This window comes from Canis lupus, chromosome 34 (assembly GCF_011100685.1).
Source record: "Canis lupus familiaris isolate Mischka breed German Shepherd chromosome 34, alternate assembly UU_Cfam_GSD_1.0, whole genome shotgun sequence".
Classification (NCBI taxonomy): Eukaryota; Metazoa; Chordata; class Mammalia; order Carnivora; family Canidae; genus Canis; species Canis lupus.
Window position 1 is genome coordinate 36833045 of NC_049255.1, and position 17599 is coordinate 36850643.

Genomic DNA, 17599 nt, shown 5'->3' on the forward strand with positions numbered 1-17599 from the left:
TGATCGAGAGGAAGGGGTGCTGGGCCAGCCTTGGTGGGCAAGCCCTGGGCACACAGACCTCACAGGACTGGAGAAAACCCACACTGCCTGGGGTACGCGGCTCGCCTCCGAGCTGTGGAAGGAAAGCCAGAACAGGTGTCCAGGGGGGGTATCTGGGGTTAAAGACACTTTGAAAAGACCATATTTCACTTGCCCTTCCTGGGTAACTCTCGATGAAGGGGAAATTCTTTTTTCTTTCATCACCACATATTGAAAATCTTAAAGGTTCAGCGCATCATTGGTCCTCCAGCTCTTTTCCAGCCTCAAGAGTATTGCAGGGTTTTATGGCCCCCTCTCCCCCCGACCCGTGATAGCCAGTGGTGCATTTTCAGTCTGCTGGTTGAAAAGTCGTGATGATAAAGGCTCCAAGGGTTTGTCAGTGCCTTGGAAGCAGCATAGATTTCTGGAAATACGACACCGTATATATTTATAAGACCTCTATTTCGTCAACAGACGACTGTGCCCACATCGATTTGAAGGTCCCTTGGTGGCCGTGGGTCATAGCTCAGTGACCTTGCAGTGTTATGCTTTCTCCTGGGTGATTGCAGGGGAAATAGCTTCCTAACTATGTGGTCCCACAGTGTGGTGTGCTTTTTTCATCACAGACTAAGGCAAGCAGTCAGGCAAATTTGGAGTCGGGGGAGGGAATGTCACATAAAGGATGCTTGCCTTGGTTTGCTGAATCTGTCGTGCCCCAGACTTTCCAACCCGAGCAAGCGGGGCAGTAGGTAAGCCGATCCGTCCTCTTTTAAAATGCCCAGAGCCCTCCCATGTTCCTAACTGTGTGTCCTACCGGGTCTCTCTCTGCAGTGGTTATAGCCAGGAGGTGGTGTGTTACACATTAGGAAACATTCCTCAGATGCCCTCTGCACCAAGACTTGTTCGAGCTGGGGTCACATGGGTCACGTTGCAGTGGAACAAACCGGAAGGCTGTTCACCTGAGGAAGTGGTCACCTACACCTTGGAAATCCAGGAGGATGAAAATGTAAGCTTTGCAGATTCTACACACGTGCGTGTGTTCTGTGTAAGTCGGTATTATCGTAACGGACAGAACACCATGAAAACCACAGTAGCTCCTAATCTCTACTCCCACCGCCAGCGGCAGCTGGTGCTTCCCACGTCTTCCCCACCTCAGGGAGCGACACTCCTGTCCTCCTGCTTGGGGAAGCCAGGAAATCGGGAGACCAGACATCGGGCTGTTTCTCAATATCTAAGGCTACTACCCTTTCCCAAGCCGCCATCACCCCATCCTTGGATTATCGAGGTGCTCTCTTTAAGTATTTTCCCTCCCCTCTCCCTTACTAACCATAGTCTGTTCTCCACAGGAAGCCTGGGTAATGTCACGTAGAATAGAGGGTGTCCGGGCTCTGCTCGGAACTGTCCTATCTCTGGGCCTCCCCTCCCTTCCAGAATAAAAGCCAGAGCCCTCAGGATGCCTGCGGGGTCCTGTGCCATTAGACCTTTCTTGCGTGTCCTTGTTTCTGCCTCTGTAGTCTCGTGAACACACAAGCATGCCCTGGCCTCAGGGCCTTTGCACTTTCTGTGCCCTGTAGCTCGAAGGCCCTTCCACTTACCTGGGACTCATTTCCCTCTTTTCCTTCAGGTCTCCTCTCACGGGTCACTTGTGGAGAGCCCTTCCCTGACCACCCTGTAAAACAGCACCACCCAATAGAACTTGTCACAAAGATGGAAACAATCTGTAGTCTGTGCTATCCAGTGAAGGTCGCACCTAGTCACATGTGACGCTTGAGCACTTGAAGTATGCCTGTGGGCCCAAGGAACTGAATTTTTAATTATACGTAGTTTAAACTCCGGGAGCCCCGCGTGACTGCCTTACGTAACCAGCAGCTCAGCAGACCCGCTGCTGTGTCCTCTCACCGGCTTGGTCATTTTCGTTGTAGCACTAACCCCGCACCACATGCTTCATGTTTCTGTGCAGGTTTTATGTTTCTGATCACTGTGTCCACCTGTCCACCACTACCAGGTGGGCAAGGCTTTGTCTGTTCTTGGGCGGTGCTGAACCCCCGGAACATGTGGGGAGTCCTGATGCGGAGAAGGCGCTCAGGAAAACTTGATGGAGAGATGGATGGAGGGTTGCGCGATCGAGAATACGTGGAATGAGTCCTGGACACGCAGCTTCTAGTGGCTTATTTGTCCCTTTGAAGGATCGTGCCTGTCCCATCCAAAGTGTCCTTTCCTCCTTGGCCAGAAGAGGACACTGTGTGGTCAGAAACCTCAGCCGCAGTTTGTTAAATAGCACATTGCAGCCGGACAGTGAAAGACCTCGAAAGATGAGGCTTTTTTTTCATAATAACATTAAATACATTTTTTTTTTGAAAGCACATACTGCTCTGTCACATAGAGCTGCTTGGTGGTTTCGTCCTTTGCTTAAGATGCTTATTGAGTAACCAGAGAAGTCTGCCCTGTCCCAAAGCAGATTTGCATCCTCTCATGGGGAGAGCATTGTTCTCCTTCACATTAGTATTAGCCTCACAGTAAACTTCAGTGCACCCAGGAGAAATTACAGTGGGATAGAGTCAAATTTTTACTTCAAGCTAGAGTGCTATGCACAGCACCGTGGACGCTGATACTCTTCTCTGCAGGCCCTGCCAGACCTCTGACCGCTGGTGGTGTTGGAAAGAGGCAGTGGAAAAATCCTAAACACAGAGGTATTTAGTAATGCCCAGGATTTAATGACACTGATGTTTCTTTCTGGCTTTGCCTTTGCAGGATAACCTTTTCCACCCGAAATACACTGGAGAGGATTTAACCTGTACTGTGAAAAATCTCAAGAGAAGCACACAGTATAAATTCAGGGTGAGTCCGTCGTTTTGGTATCTGAACTGCTTAGAAGAGAGGCTGTCTTACGTTGTGCCATTTACCATTCCGAATGGACCCCGTGGGTTAACTGTTAGAGTTCACTCCGCTTTACTAGAGTTAAGATAGAAAAGCTCTATTTACTGATGTGCACACAGCCCTGTGTGTGTGCCTGTTGGTGAGAGAAGCGTGTCTTCTGATTGTACCCAGCCCTCTCTGATCCGGGGGCCCAATGGTGTTGGGCGCGTAGTGGTCCTTCAGTAAGTAGCTATTATCAGTGGTTGAGCATCTGCCTTTGGCTCAGGTCGTGATCCCAGGGTCCTGGGATTGAGTCCCGCATTGGCCTCCCTGCAGGGAACCTGCTTCTCCCTCTGCCTCTCTCTCTCTCTCTCTCTCTCTCTCTCTCTCATGAATAAATAAAATCTAAAAAAATAAATAAATAAGTAGCTATCAGGTGATCAAGTGAAGTGTGTGACTGAGGAAAATGATAGTTTCTGATTTTTAACAAATCCTTGTTATTTGGAGTTGGCTCTGAGACCATAGGGAAGCGCTAGCATTTCTCCACAAGGTGGCATTGCCCTACTCTTGAATAAGGGCATTTCCACCTGCTTTCCCCTCGCCTTATTCTCCTTCCCAAGAACCAGGCAGTAACATAACCGGTTATGTTTTTTATGTCTTCTTGAAATGGTACAAAATGTCTTTAGCTGAAACTCGCCTTTATTGCTGTATTTTTAATTGCTAATAGCTAACCGTACAGAAAATAAGTACCTCAGGAAGGAAACACTTGTAACTCAGTTGTTTGAGACGGAGACAGAGGAAACGTATGTGCGTGTCTGTCTATGTGAGTTTACAGATGCCTTGATCTTGCTGTGTTAAAAAGTTCCCATTTCTTCAACACCTGATATCTAAAGTATGTTAATATATTTTTTTTCGGTCGTGTTCTAGCTGACGGCTTCGAATGTGGAAGGGAAAAGTTGTCCAAGTGAAGTTCTGGTGTGTACGACAAGCCCTGACCGGCCCGGGCCTCCCACAAGACCCCTCATTAAAGGACCAGTTACATCTCATGGCTTTAGTGTCAAATGGGGTATGTTTTGCTATTGTTACTGTTGCTTATTTTTGACAGGTTTTTAAAAACTAACTTCAGTAGTGACAAACCAAAATAAGAAATAAAAGGTATTATTTGTGGGAGTTTTACAGATTTGGAATATATGTATGAGAAACGTCCAGACAATTCCACCAACTGGTCAAACAGACAATTCTAAGAGCATTTTACTTGCTTTATGATTTCTACCGTGTTGTGTTTTTCCTTCTATGCAATCGCTGAATATATATTCATTTCTTCAGTAGCTTGCCCTTACTAAACAGTAGTGATATTTAGCATAAAAAACTTGATTTATAAATTAATATTGAAAATAAATTTGAAGCTTTAGGTATGTCCTCATAAGTAAATTTTGAAGTACAGAATGTTTAAGTTAGAAACTAGGGAAACTTTAGTTTTTGTTATTATTTGCATGGAACCAGAAATCTGGTGTTTGGAGGAATCGACTAGAAGGCTATTGTGGTTCACCTCTGCATCGTGGATTACTTCAATGAAATCAAGGCCAGCAGAGGGGTGCCTGGTTGCACATTTGGTTAAGCCTCTCACTCTTGGTTTCTGCTCAGGTCGTGATCTCAGGGGTCATAGATCGAGCCTGGCATTGGGCTCTGCGCTCAGCTGGAGGCTGCTTGACTTTCTCCTTCTTCCTCTGCGCTTCCCCCACACGCATGCACACTTGCTCTCTATCTCTTTCTCTCTCTCAAACAAATAAAACTTAAAAGAAAAAAGAAATGAATGCCATTAGAATGCTGATAAACATTTACAATTATATGTAAAACTGTTATGATGTATATAATTATCACTCAAGTGTCCTCATAGCTACCCAAAAGGCAAAAAATAAAAGGATAAATTTAAAATAAGATTTTACTTGGCAGCCAAATCATGGGAATTTAAAGTATTCAACTATTTGGGCCCCCGGCTGGCTCAGTTGGAAGAGCAGATGACTCTTGATCTTGGGGTCATGAGTTTGAGCCTCCAGTTGGGTGTAGAGATAACTTACATAAGTATTTATTTTAAATACAGTATTATTAAATTGCTACTGAGGGATCAACCATCGAAACATAAAGCTGTTTCAAGTTACCTAATAATTTTGATGCACAATTACTGGAGTATCTATTTCCTTGGAGGATGGATACGATTAAGAGAAACTAAAAATCCAGGTGTGCTTTTTGCCAGATTGTGAAGCTTTTTTCTCAGAAGATCCTAGAAAGTCCTATAAATGCTAAATGTGTACTTTCATTAGCTATATGCTAGAATATTGAACTTCATCATTACTGTTTTAAGTATCTTCCTACTGAAGTGTGTACACATTAATGGAAACACCAAGTGAAAGAAGGGAAGTAAAGTTCCTAAATCTGTATCTAAAATAGAGGGGTGGCAGACAGGAAAGGTAAATTCTGCGTAGTCTTGCAAAATTAGAATGCAGAGTATTTTTCTCATCGAAAGGAAACTTGTAGGCACGAAGTTAGCAGTGGAGTAAATACCCTGAGTCCACAGGGCTCCAGAAATAAGCCAGCACCCCTTCTCAAAACGCCTCTTTGGCGCACGTACTGATTGATCCGCAACTTCGGCTGCGTGTCAGGTTCACTTGGGATATACCGTATGCTTAGTAGCAAACTGCTGGAACAGATTTATTACATTCTGATGTTTTCCTTGCCTTGCCAGTAAATTTTGCACTTTCCTTCTCTCTCTGTCTGAAAAGAATCTAGTCACTGGTAACCTAAGTGAGGTAAAGAATAAAATAATAATAAAAGGAATATAGATTTCATCTTATATAAGAATTACTAAATGTTAAAGAGCAGAAAACAGAATTTTCGAAGTAGATTTATTAACTCCTAGAAAAATCGATTCATATTTTGAATTTTGCTCATGTTCCACTAAATAACTCTTTTCACATTTCTAGCTCTAAGACTTTGAATATCTGATAGCATTCAGGGTCTCTTAACGTTTTTGTTTCTTTTGTTTTTCAAGAATAGTGCAGTAACAATTTTGTCTTTTGCTTACTAAATCCAGAATTAAGGCAGTATAATGTGATGTGACTCTCTGTGTTCTAATATCGGCCAATAAAAACTAACGCCTTTTCATACCTAATACGACATTTGCTTACTTTCCAGATCCTCCAAAGGACAACGGTGGTTCAGAAATACTCAAGTACTTGCTGGAGATTACTGATGGAAATTCTGAAGGTGAAGTTTTGGGATATTGTTTTACTCTAATCTAGCAGCACTCCCAATTATCTAATATGATAAGTGTCTGTGTAGTCATAGTGGGCAGCCATAAATTCTAATGATAGTGCTACTACAACAAATAAACCTTAATCGTGCATTTACAGTTTTCTCTTGTACAGACACCATCAGGGATCAGAGTATACTTAAAATATACATTTTTATCAGGTCTTTAAATTTTCCATGTCATTTCTTTAAACCAGAGGCCCTAATTAATAGAATAATTACATTTTCATCCCGTGTCTTGGCATGCTTTCTCTGGAAACTCTTATAAGCAGAGAGAGTCAGAAGCAATCAGCAGGAAGGATGAGGTGGAGACAGCAAAGGAGTTCGGTAATCTATAAATTCCCATGTACAGTGAGAGCAAACGGAACATGGTATTATCGTGAGCTAGTGACAGTGTCACGCTTTTATAACAAGTTTAGCAAATGTCTTTCCATATTTGTGACATCTGAGTCAGAGTAGTCATCACTTGCCACTCTATGTGGATTAAAGTAGTACAGTGTTAAAGATAGAATTCCCTAAATAGTGCCTTTTTAAGAATTCTTGAATCTTTTTTCCAATAAAATTCATTGGGTTTTAATAGAAAAAAGTATAGTCATCAGAACTTTTAAAATGACATATTTCGCCACTCCAATAATCCCTTTAACCTCTCACTTAAAAAAAAAAGTGATTTATGGCATATGGCAAGAGCATTAACAGTGCCTTTTGCAAACAGGCAAAGTGCAGGTGTGGTCTTGCCTTTTATTCTGTCCCACAGTAGCCACCTGGAGTACTTTGGTTTTCACGTCAGTCAGGTCCTATTTTAAACTGAAAACAGGAGAATGCTTTGAGATGGGCACAGCTGTTCTGATCGTAAAATCATATCCTGGGCTAAAAACCTGATGTCATTTTTTACGTTAGAAAACCTACCTAGGAGAGAAATCAGGTGTATGCAGCGGCTGCTTGTGAGAACCTAAGTGTATTTGGAATGTTCGTGGATCTCTGATAGATCAGAAGCAGACGCCGTTCTCTACTTAAAGTGAACAGTTCTGCTGGCGCAGGAAGCGGGTGCTCAATGCAGTCTCCTCAGCTGGTCCCTGTTCCCATTTGCCCCATCACAAGTTTTTGACCAGCAGGGTCAGAATAATGCTTTTTAATCACACACACACACACCCGCGCATGCACACACACCCACCCACCCACCGCCCCTTGTCCCTGGTGCCTGTGACTTCATTGTAAATATGTCCTAAGAAGCAGCTGAGGAAAAGTTACTTGAGTAAAATATCATGGAAGAGGGCAAAAATATGTTCGCTAAAACAACTTCATGGAGAAACGGCTTTTGTGAAATAGTCACCTGGCTGTATAGCCCTAGGGGGAGAGCGCCCAGCCCTAGGAGGGGAGAGCACCCAGCCCTGGAGGGAGAGCGCCCAGCCCTAGGGGGAGAGCACCCAGCCCTAGGGGGAGAGAGCACCCAGCCCTGGAGGGAGAGCGCCCAGCCCTAGGGGGAGAGCACCCAGCCCTAGGGGGAGAGCGCCCAGCCCAAGGGGGAGAGCACCCAGCCCTGGAGGGAGAGCGCCCAGCCCTAGGGGGAGAGCACCCAGCTCTGGAGGGAGAACGCCCAGCCCTAGGGGGAGAGCGCCCAGCTGCTTAGATCTGTGAGGCAGGAGGCCCCTGATGCCCCCCCCACCCCCCCACCCCCGTGGCAGCAGCCTCCCCAGACATCAGGAGCCCTCCCGAGGCCCCACCGACTTCTCTGATCCTAAAGGGTAGTCCAATAACCAGGCCATGCCAAGTGCCTCGTCGTTGTCATTGTCACCCTCCCAGCCATCTTTGTGCTGGAGGGAGCTCCACGAAGACAGCAGGGGGACCGCACCCACCGTGAGCCATGGGAGAGACTGCAGTGTGTCCCAGCCTGCCCAGGCACCTCCTGCCGCCGCCTGCCCCTTACCTTGCTGGGCCCAAGGCCACCTCCCACTTCATGGCTTGCTTGACACTGTCCTCAGTCGCTGCTTGTCACCCCCCACCCCCTCCCACCCTGTTCCACCTACAGACCTTGTGTAGTTTCCAGCATCCAGACCTCATAGTCAGGAGATGTAATAAGGGTAGTATTAAGTAGTCTTGCCAGCAGTACTAAGTAGTAAGAATGACTCCGTGTTGTTTTAAATATTTAACTTGTGAAGGAAATGGAAAGAGGGCCCTTGGCTATTTAAAAAAATACACACACACACACACACACACACACACACACACGAGACACCGGTTCTCATGGAAGCCCCTTGGAGCATTTTCTCATCAGTAACGGTCAATACTGTTAACATTTTCGCAGAAGGCATAAACTCATGCACGAGCCTTGTTTTACAGCGAGTCAGTGGGAAGTGGCGTACAGTGGATCGGCTACAGAGTACACCTTCACCCACCTGAAACCAGGCACTTTGTACAAACTCCGAGCATGCTGCATCAGTACTGGTGGACACAGTCAGGTTGGTTCTGCTCCGGTGTAGACGCAACTTCTTGGGTCAAATCCAGACAACCGATCGATAGCATCAGAATGAAATTACGGTCTCAACATGTATTGTGGTAATGCCACCTGCCACGGTATCCCATCAGGGAATGGAAACTAGGCTGTTTTTTAAATTGTTCTTTAGATGACAAAAAAAAAAAAAAAGGCCTAGAGGATTCTCCACTGAATTACCGTGTTGCCCGGTACGTTTGTCACTTAGCTGTTTCCTGGAAGACTTTGGCGTGATCACATGTGACAGCTGAAAATTGAATGTCGCCTGGCATTCACATTAGCTAAGGAGCCTCCGTGATTGCAACGATAGAAAAGCATAGGGCAGAAAAAAATAAGTGGGAAATATCAGAAAGGGAGACAGAACATGAGAGACTCCTAACTCTGGGAAACTAACTAGGGGTGGTGGAAGGGGAGGAGGGCGGGGGGTGGGGGTGAATGGGTGATGGGCACTGAGGGGGGTACTTGACAGGATGAGCACTGGGTGTTATTCTATATGTTGACAAATTGAACACAAATAAAAAATAAATTTATAAAAAATTAAAAAAATAGAAAAGCATAGAATTTAGAGTCAAAAGATGTGACCTCTTGTAGGGCTCTGCTGCTACCCCGTCTGGCAGCCTTTGAGAGACACACCTTCCCCAAGGTACTTTACTGCCATCTGCTGGAAAGTCATCACAAAAGCCGTGTGACAGTGCCCAACCTACACAGCTGTACGCAGCAGCCTGTCCCTTAACATCTGCTGTTTATGTGACCTTAGAGCAGCCCACTTAACATGTCAGGGGCCTTGGTTTCGACCACACGGTGTTGTCCTGGGCTCAGAATAACCTTATAGACCTACAGGGAGGGCCCTAGAAGCAGATAGTTGTCTGGTGGCTTTACCTGACATTCAGAAAGCGAGTAAAAGGCAGGATAGTAAAAAGCCATTTTCATGGGAGGGATATTTAACACTGTGGTTTGAAACCATTAACACTAAGAGCGACTGAGAGATGGTGGCTTGTGTGGATTTATTTTTCACGGGGATCCTTGCGGTCGGGGCGCCTGGCTGTGCAGTCAGGGGTCAGTGTACCTCCAGTGCCGTCTGGTGTTTGCTCCGTGTCCCCACCCCGCAAGGATAGCGGCACCGTGATGTCTAGGGTACCCGCATGGAGGCGCTTAGACCGGCCTCCAGTGCCAACGCCCTCTAGGATGCCTCCCCGCCAAAGCCACGGATGGTCAGCCGGCCCCTCCTGGGGGTGAGGCCCGGCACAGAGGCTGTGCCGCCTGGCCGTAAGGCGGACGAGTCCTCGGGACAGGATGCGTGTGGCTGAGCGACATAGCACTCCTCCCCCACCCCCGCCCCGTCTCAGAGACGCTCAGCTTCCGCATCACTGGCCTCATGCGGCCACGTCCTACAGAAAGGCCTACTGTTCTTAGCGGAGCCTGCTGCTCAACGTCAGACTCAGCTGATTAATATTAGTCCTGTTAGCCTTTCTGCTCTGTATGTGGATGGCCAGCCACTGGCGACACTGCTTAAAAACGTCATCCCGCTGCTGTCCCGTGTCCCCGTCTGTCCTCACAGAGGATCTCTCGGATTGTAGTTGAAGGGAAAGCAGGTGTGTGCTCAGAATACGCAACCACGTCTGTGACTCCGACCTCGGACGTGATCATTTTTACCAGCGCACACGCGAGGGGTCTCGTTGAGAACACTCAGGTGTCCGCATCCCACGTGCGACCCCGTTGTGGTGGCTGCTGAGTCACAGGGTAACCTTGCGTGGCACGGAGGCGCAGCGAGTTCCGGTAGCTGAGAGCCGCCTGTCCGCTCTTTCTCCCGCAGTGCTCCGAGAGCCTCCCTGCGCGCACGCTGAGCATCGCCCCCGGTCAGTGCCGGCCCCCGAGGGTCCTGGGTCGACCGAAGCACAAAGAAGTCCACTTAGAGTGGGGTGAGTGAGCAGATCTCCACGTTGGCAACCGGACGGTTGGAGACTGAGGTTTAAGATTTAGGCCTTGTTAGGAGGTCGGCCGCGTCCCCTAAACCCCGGTGCCTTGGGTCGAAGATGCCCGCGTCCTGTTGAGCGTGTGCCGGCCCGGGGTCGTGTTCCCCTGTGCACCGCCGCTCGGCCTCCCACTCCCGTTGGGGCCGCACACGGGCACCCCCCGTCCTTCCGAGGGCACCTTCCTAGAGGAGCGCTCAGAGCAGCCAGTCTTCTTTAGGAACTTTTCCATGTTAGTCATAAAAGCAAAGTTGTGCGCAATTGAGAGAGGAGAGCGAGAGGAGGTCCGAACGGTGACGTCTCATTCTCCTCGTCTTTTGTCCTGGGGGTCCCGGCACTTCGCGGTGTTAACTCAGGCTGTGTGAGCGTCTCCTGTCCACAGCATGGAAAGTTGCAGATAGAAGCGCGCACCAGTCTATCAGACTGCTTTCCCCACCACGTAGGTCTACAAAATAATGGCATCGGTACCAGCTTTGGGTCATTTATCTTGATTTCATGAGACCTCTGGTTTTAAGTTAAAGATTCCTTCGGTAGCTTCGTCTCCTTAAGGGTGTAAAGAACTTTGCCTAATGATTCTGTTGTTTTCAAATTATTTCGTTCCTGTAGTTCAGTGTCCTTGCTTGGGCAACTACAGATGATAGCATTCAGAAGCTTCTTTATCTCTTTTCTTTGGGGGAGGGGAGAGGTCTTCTGTAAGAAAGGTGCTGGGGACTCCTCACCCCAAACCTGGTGGGAAACCAGGTGCGAGCTGGTCAGGTGCAGGCAGGAAAGTGTTGTAAGATGCAAAGCATCCTCCATTCCCAGACGTTCCTGCCTCCGAAAGTGGCTGCGAGGTCTCAGAGTACAGCGTGGAGATGACCGAACCCGAGGACGTGGCCTCCGAGGTGTACCATGGGCCGGAGCTCCAGTGCACCGTCGGCAACCTGCTCCCGGGGACCGTGTACCGCTTCCGGGTGAGGGCTCTGAACGACGGCGGGGTGAGTGCAAGCTTGTATGCCGCCGTGCGTACTCGGGATCCGGGGCTCTCCCCTCCCAGCCCCCTCCGGAGTCCGCGACAGTGTCTCTCCAGCCTCGACACCCATGCAAGAAGCATGTGTAAAATCTGTTGAACCCAGCATTGGAAATCTCATTTTATCCTTTTATCATTTTTTTTTACGATTTTATTAGAGAGAGAGCGAGCAAGCCCACGAGCCAAGGGGAGGGGGGAGGAGCAGAGGTTAGAGGGAGAAGCAGACTCGCTGGGCAGGGAGCCCGATGCGGGGCTCGATCCCAGGACCCCAGGATCATGACCTGAGCCAAAGGCAAACACTCAGCCGCTGAGCCACCCAGGCGCCCCGTCATATCATCCTATTAAGAAAGGGTTCAACGTCGGTAAGATCACCCTTTTGAAGCTTTTGGCCACTTTAAAAATAATCTTGCACTCACTCGTTGACGGTGTTGCTCAGTTCCAGGCGGTGAGGACCACGTAATGACTCCTTTACTGTGTCTAAATGACCCAGCAGTATCTTAGGTCTGTTTTCAGAACCCGAGTGGGGTAGAGGCCAGGGAGGCCAGCTTCTTGTGTTTGTTTCAAGCAAAGACGGAGAAAACGCTTCTCCACCTTCTGCTGCTTCCCTGGGAGGTGTGGAGATGGCCCAGCAGAGACCGAAAGTCTATGTCTGTGTTACGCCTTTATTTTTAAGTTGCAGAGTTAACGTAGGTTGGGGGAGAGTCATGGTAAGAGCAAGGTAACCGGCCACAGTCGGGCTCTCCGGTGCACCCTCAGCCCCCCAGGCGTGCTTGGGGGTCGTACGCTTGAGTTCCATACAAATAAGTAGGGGAAATTAATTGATGGAATTTTTATTTTATTTTTGATGGAATTTTTAAAAATAAGAAAGCACAACTGATAGCACAGAGTTGGCAGTGACTTTTCCTCGCTTTCAGCAGCCCTGCGCGAGCCTGGCAGAGGGAAACCTGTTTGTCTCCAGTCCCTTGCCTGTTGGCCACGCTCTCTGTGAAGACGTTGGCTCCAAAGTGGGATCCCAAACCTTTAGCAAGAGCTGACTTTCTTCCAAGTCCCAGTTGGGAAGGAATTTCAGACTCAGCACAACTATTCTGGGGGGGGGGGGGGGGGGAATGACTGTGAAACTAAACAAAAATGTTTCAATGAGAAGGAAGCTTATGCACCCAATTTAATATAATTAAAAATAGTGTGGAAGAGGATGACCACAGATGCCGCAGCAACTGTCGTACTGTTTTTGCTCTCTTTCCCGTCAGCTGGTCAGGGCATCTCTGCCATAACAAAGATGCATGTGCCGCTCTGTTGCTCTGAGTTTTACTTTGTCTCCTTTCACTAATTTATCATCTAAAAAACTGTCAGCAGCCTTGGTTTATTCCTGTTACATTGAAAGTTATCCATAGATCTGACTGTAGTCAGCATCTGAGGTCTATTCCAGAGAGCATCTCTCCCATCTGCCCCCGCTGCCCGGCATCTTTGCAAGTTATCTTGGAAAATTTGAGTGGTTTTTTTCGTTGTTGTGTTTTGGGTTTTGTTGTTGCTGTTTTTTGTTTTTTTTTTAATCTTTTTTCCCCCCCCATTTTGGAAAAACAGAGTCATACGCTTCATTAGCCTAGAAATTATTTTCTTTCATTCTCTACCCCAACTATGTGTGGTATCCCAAATCCCACTATTAAAATGGGTGATTATGGTTCTCTCAGAATGATGGTGGTTGGCTCTGAAATAGTGTGATCACCGAAGGCCCTATGAAGAACAGAGGAGTGCAGCATAAACCTTGAGATAGTCGAGACGGTGGGGTCGTACTGAGAACAGGTTAACAGGAGCATTCATTTCTACGTAGAAAATACCAATAACTAGAAGAATTAGCTCAGAATTTGTTAGCCACCAGTTTCAAGCAGATTTTTGTGTGTTAACAATTAAGCTGCAGTCTACATCTGACTTCGTTTTCTTTGACGTCCTGTGAGAAATGTTAAAACAGAATGCTGTGCTGTGAAAGAAATCAGCATGTTTTTGTTTCTGGTGTCACAGTAAAGGAAGAATGTTTGGTAAACCTGATCTTTTGGAATAAAAAGATTACGTATATAATAGACATTTACCACTCAGGGAATGTATGTGGGAAAAAGCCGGGGCACATTCCATTGAAAGTGAAAGCCATTAGGTGATATTTTTCAATCCGTTCTGCTGATGGTGTTAGCCTGGCCCTTATATATGCACACAGACACACGTGTGTGCACAGTGTCCATGCAGGCATGTGTGTGTTCTTCTCTTTCAGTACGGCCCCTATTCTGATGTCTCAGAAATCACCACTGCTGCAGGGCCTCCTGGACAATGCAAAGCACCTTGTATTTCTTTTACACCTGACGGCTGTGTCCTAGTGGGTTGGGAGGTAAGTCAGGCGTGTGTTCTGCATCGGCTTCTGTTTCTTCTACTTCGTCTGCCCCCAAATGCAAGTTACAAGAAACCTACAAAGCTAAAATTCACATGTAGGTGATTTTTACACATTAATCTCCCTTGGCACTTGATTATGTCACTTAGAGTTATGGAAATTTTATCACTTGTCAGACCTGAGTCTCTCTTTCATGCCTCTTTCTTTTGTATCTGAATTCCCAGGGGCATGTGGCTCTTTTGCCCAGTTACGTAGTTGGACACAAACGTTAGAGCATTTTCTTCTCAACGAAATTAACTACTTGAGTTTTTGCTTTCCAGAGTCCTGAAAGCTCTGGTGCTGACATCTCAGAGTACAGGTTGGAATGGGGAGAAGATGAAGAATCCTTAGAACTCATTTATCACGGGACGGACACCGGCTTTGAGATAAGGGATCTGTTGCCCGCTGCACAATATTGCTGTAGACTACAGGTAGGTTGACGTTACTTAGATGTTACTAGTAGACCCTGGTGTTCACGAAAGACTCTGGGGAACTTAACGACTTGTGATGGAGGCTATCGAGGGATGATCTGGAAAGAAGAGTGCTTTTAAATAAAAACAAATTCAGTTCGTTTTTGGTGTCTTATAATTAATTATACATTATGTATATTATTATTATACATGTTATTTATATATACATTATTATAATTAATTTCCGCTTCTCACCACCCTTATGTCTTGTGAATTCACTGAATAAATGACCGAATCCAAGGCAGAGGTGTCACGGCTCCTTAGAGAAGGTTCCTTCCATCTGCGTTCTCCTGAGATGCACAGTTCAGTGGGGGCAGATGCTTAAAAATGACAAAAGGCAGAAGATGTATGTGCTGGTTGTTAAATGGAGCCAGAAACAAACATTAGAGTGATTTGGACTAGTCTGTATTAGATTACGGGATCCGCCTCCCACTTCTCAATGACCATTCCCAAGGACGGTTAGCTGGAAGCTTTGACTTGGGAGTCCAAATGGAATAACATCAACAACAGTTGGCTCTTAGCCTAACCCCTAACAGTGAAGGTAGTCATGAGTTTACTCTACTCTTGACTTTTACTTTATTGATTTGGTTATTTTTCCCCCTTTGTAAAGCCTTATTTTCCTGAGAAAACAGAGTTCTCTGTCCATTTCTTTCCGTTTGTTTATTCACATTTTTGGGCACAACTTTATCCCAGAATCAAAGGATGATCAAGAGGAGAGATACAAAGATTAGTCAGACATGGTTCTTGACCTTGGAGACGTCTGTCTTCACACGTTTAGACTTAAGCCAGATTTAGGTTTCTACCCGATTTAAGTGATGAATCAAATTGCTTATTACAAGTGCATCAGCCTATTGGTGTCTCATTGGAGAAAATATTCCCTTCCCAAATTAATTTTCCAGATCAACCGAGGCTTCTCTGTTGAATTCTGAATCCTGCTTTATCATAAACATTCTGATTAAACTCTTTTGTTATACACCTTCCTTCCTTCTTGAATGGAGCACCTGGGACATAATTAACTCTTTGTCAATGAGTCAGGGTCACAGCACATTATCTGATCTTTATAATAGCAGTGCTGAGTCACTGGGAAAAGGTTGCAAAATATGTGCTACACTCCTGTTTTTGGAACAAGGCAGGATATAAATAAAGAACTGTCTGCCACCACAGGAAAGAACTTCACTACACTTTACGAGTTTTGATCCCCTTAAAATGTTCTTCTACTTCCTTTCCTCCTTTCGGGGTATATGTTGTCGTTTAGCACCCACTCTTTCCCTGCAACTGATTTCAAAAGATACACCGACTAGAGTAAGAAGAGAGCCTGCAGAATCATCTTGCCTCTCTGTTTTGAAAGTTTAGAGGTAAAAAGTATTTTCAAATGTCATACTTGTTTGTCATAAATTGAATGAGACCTTGTGAAGGGGGATAGTACAGTTTTTTTCTTTAAGATTTATTTATTTGTTAGAGCTCAGAGAGCGAGAAGGGGGGGGGAGCACAGGAGCAGAGGAAGAGGGAAAGAATCTCAAGCAGACTCTGCTGAGTGGGGAACCCAACATGGGAATTTCATGTCAAGACCCTGAAATCATGACCTGAGCCAAAATCAACACTTAACTGACTGAGCCACCCAGGTACCCCAAGGCATTCTTTTAAGAACCACCATTGCTATGCAAAAAAAATGTATTGTCAGGAAAAAGGTCTCCTCAAATCCATATTGATTTCTTTGGCACATATGGGCCAGATATGAATTATTTTCATTTGACTTACTGCAAAGTCAGGCTAAACCCAAATAGTCTCTTTGAATATTTGGCATCTTAAAAATTAAATCACTGTGATACTCACATTGTGTTTTTTATAAAAATCGGGTGAAGCATTTGTTTTGCTCAAGAACTTCTGCAATTTTATATTCTTCCTTAAGAGTATTTTAATTAACAAGGACCAAAACAGTTCCATTCACATGAGGCCTGTTGTATATTATAGGCATACTTTTATTTATTTTATTAAAAGAGTCTTCCAAATTGTTTTGTTTTTTGGAAACTGATGATGATAAGTAGTATAAATCAAGAAAGCATTTCCCATAAAAGAAAGCTAGTAAAAGAAAGTGGGATCCTGGAGTAGAAAAAGAACATTATTGAAGAAACTGGGAAGGTTGGAATCAGGTCTGTATGTAGTTAATAGTGTCGTGTCAATGATAATTCTGTGGTTGCTGTTTTGTTCTCGATCTTCCCCAGTAGGGAAGCGCTGGCTGTTGGCCAGGATCTTCCATGTTGATCAATTTAATCTTTACAATGATCCTATGGATTAGGTGTTACTGTCCCCATTTTGTATCTGAGGAAACAGGCTCTGAGATAGTAAATTGCCTAAGATCACACAATATGCATACATATTTATATGCATGCTAACTGTACAGTTAATAAGAAATAGAATCCAGATTTGAACTAAGCTCCAACTCTAAAAGCCATCTCTTTTCCTTCTATTACATGGTGATATAAAGCCTCAATTAATATGAACATTGAGCTCCATGATGTCTTATTTTTCTATCCCTGTGTGTGATAAATTAAAAAAATATATTTAAAAATAATAAAATCTCTAAATATATGCTCTAAAAATAAATCGTGACATTAAGAATTTTACCACAAAGAGGGCAGCCCCGGTGGCCCAGAGGTTTAGCACCACCTTCAGCCCAGGGTGTGATCCTGGAGTCCCAGGATCGAGTCCCATGTCGTGCTCCCTGCAGGGAGCCTGCTTCTCCCTCTGCCTGTGTCTCTGCGCCTCTCTCTCTCTTTCTCTCTCTCTCTCTCTCTCTCTCTCTCGTTCTGTGTCTTTCATAAATAAAATCTTAAAAAAAAAAAAAAAAAGAATTTTACCAAAAAGAAAAAAGAGAGTTAGGTATTGTCATGAAATAGGACTAGATAGGACAAAATATTACAGTAGAGTTTCAAGAGTGATTTGTTAGCAAATGAATGTTCTGAACTTCTTTGAAATCAACAGTAATATATAAGTGTTATAGAGGAGCCCAGGTGGCTCACTCGGCTAAGCGTTTGCCTTTGGCTCAGGTGGTGATCTCAGGGTCCT

At 45.6% G+C, this 17599-nt stretch overlaps 1 protein-coding gene across 1 annotated transcript in view; it reads left to right on the plus strand.

The window, feature by feature from the left end:
* Nucleotides 1-17599, plus strand: part of FNDC3B (fibronectin type III domain containing 3B) — a 339739-nt gene that overhangs the window by 281537 nt on the left and 40603 nt on the right. Inside the window, exons 13-21 of the mRNA XM_038583908.1 lie at nucleotides 850-1024; nucleotides 2770-2856; nucleotides 3802-3940; nucleotides 6067-6138; nucleotides 8521-8639; nucleotides 10485-10590; nucleotides 11446-11618; nucleotides 13911-14024; nucleotides 14345-14494. Coding sequence (XP_038439836.1) covers nucleotides 850-1024; nucleotides 2770-2856; nucleotides 3802-3940; nucleotides 6067-6138; nucleotides 8521-8639; nucleotides 10485-10590; nucleotides 11446-11618; nucleotides 13911-14024; nucleotides 14345-14494 — 1135 coding nt within the window. The remainder of the gene's footprint in view (nucleotides 1-849; nucleotides 1025-2769; nucleotides 2857-3801; nucleotides 3941-6066; nucleotides 6139-8520; nucleotides 8640-10484; nucleotides 10591-11445; nucleotides 11619-13910; nucleotides 14025-14344; nucleotides 14495-17599) is intronic.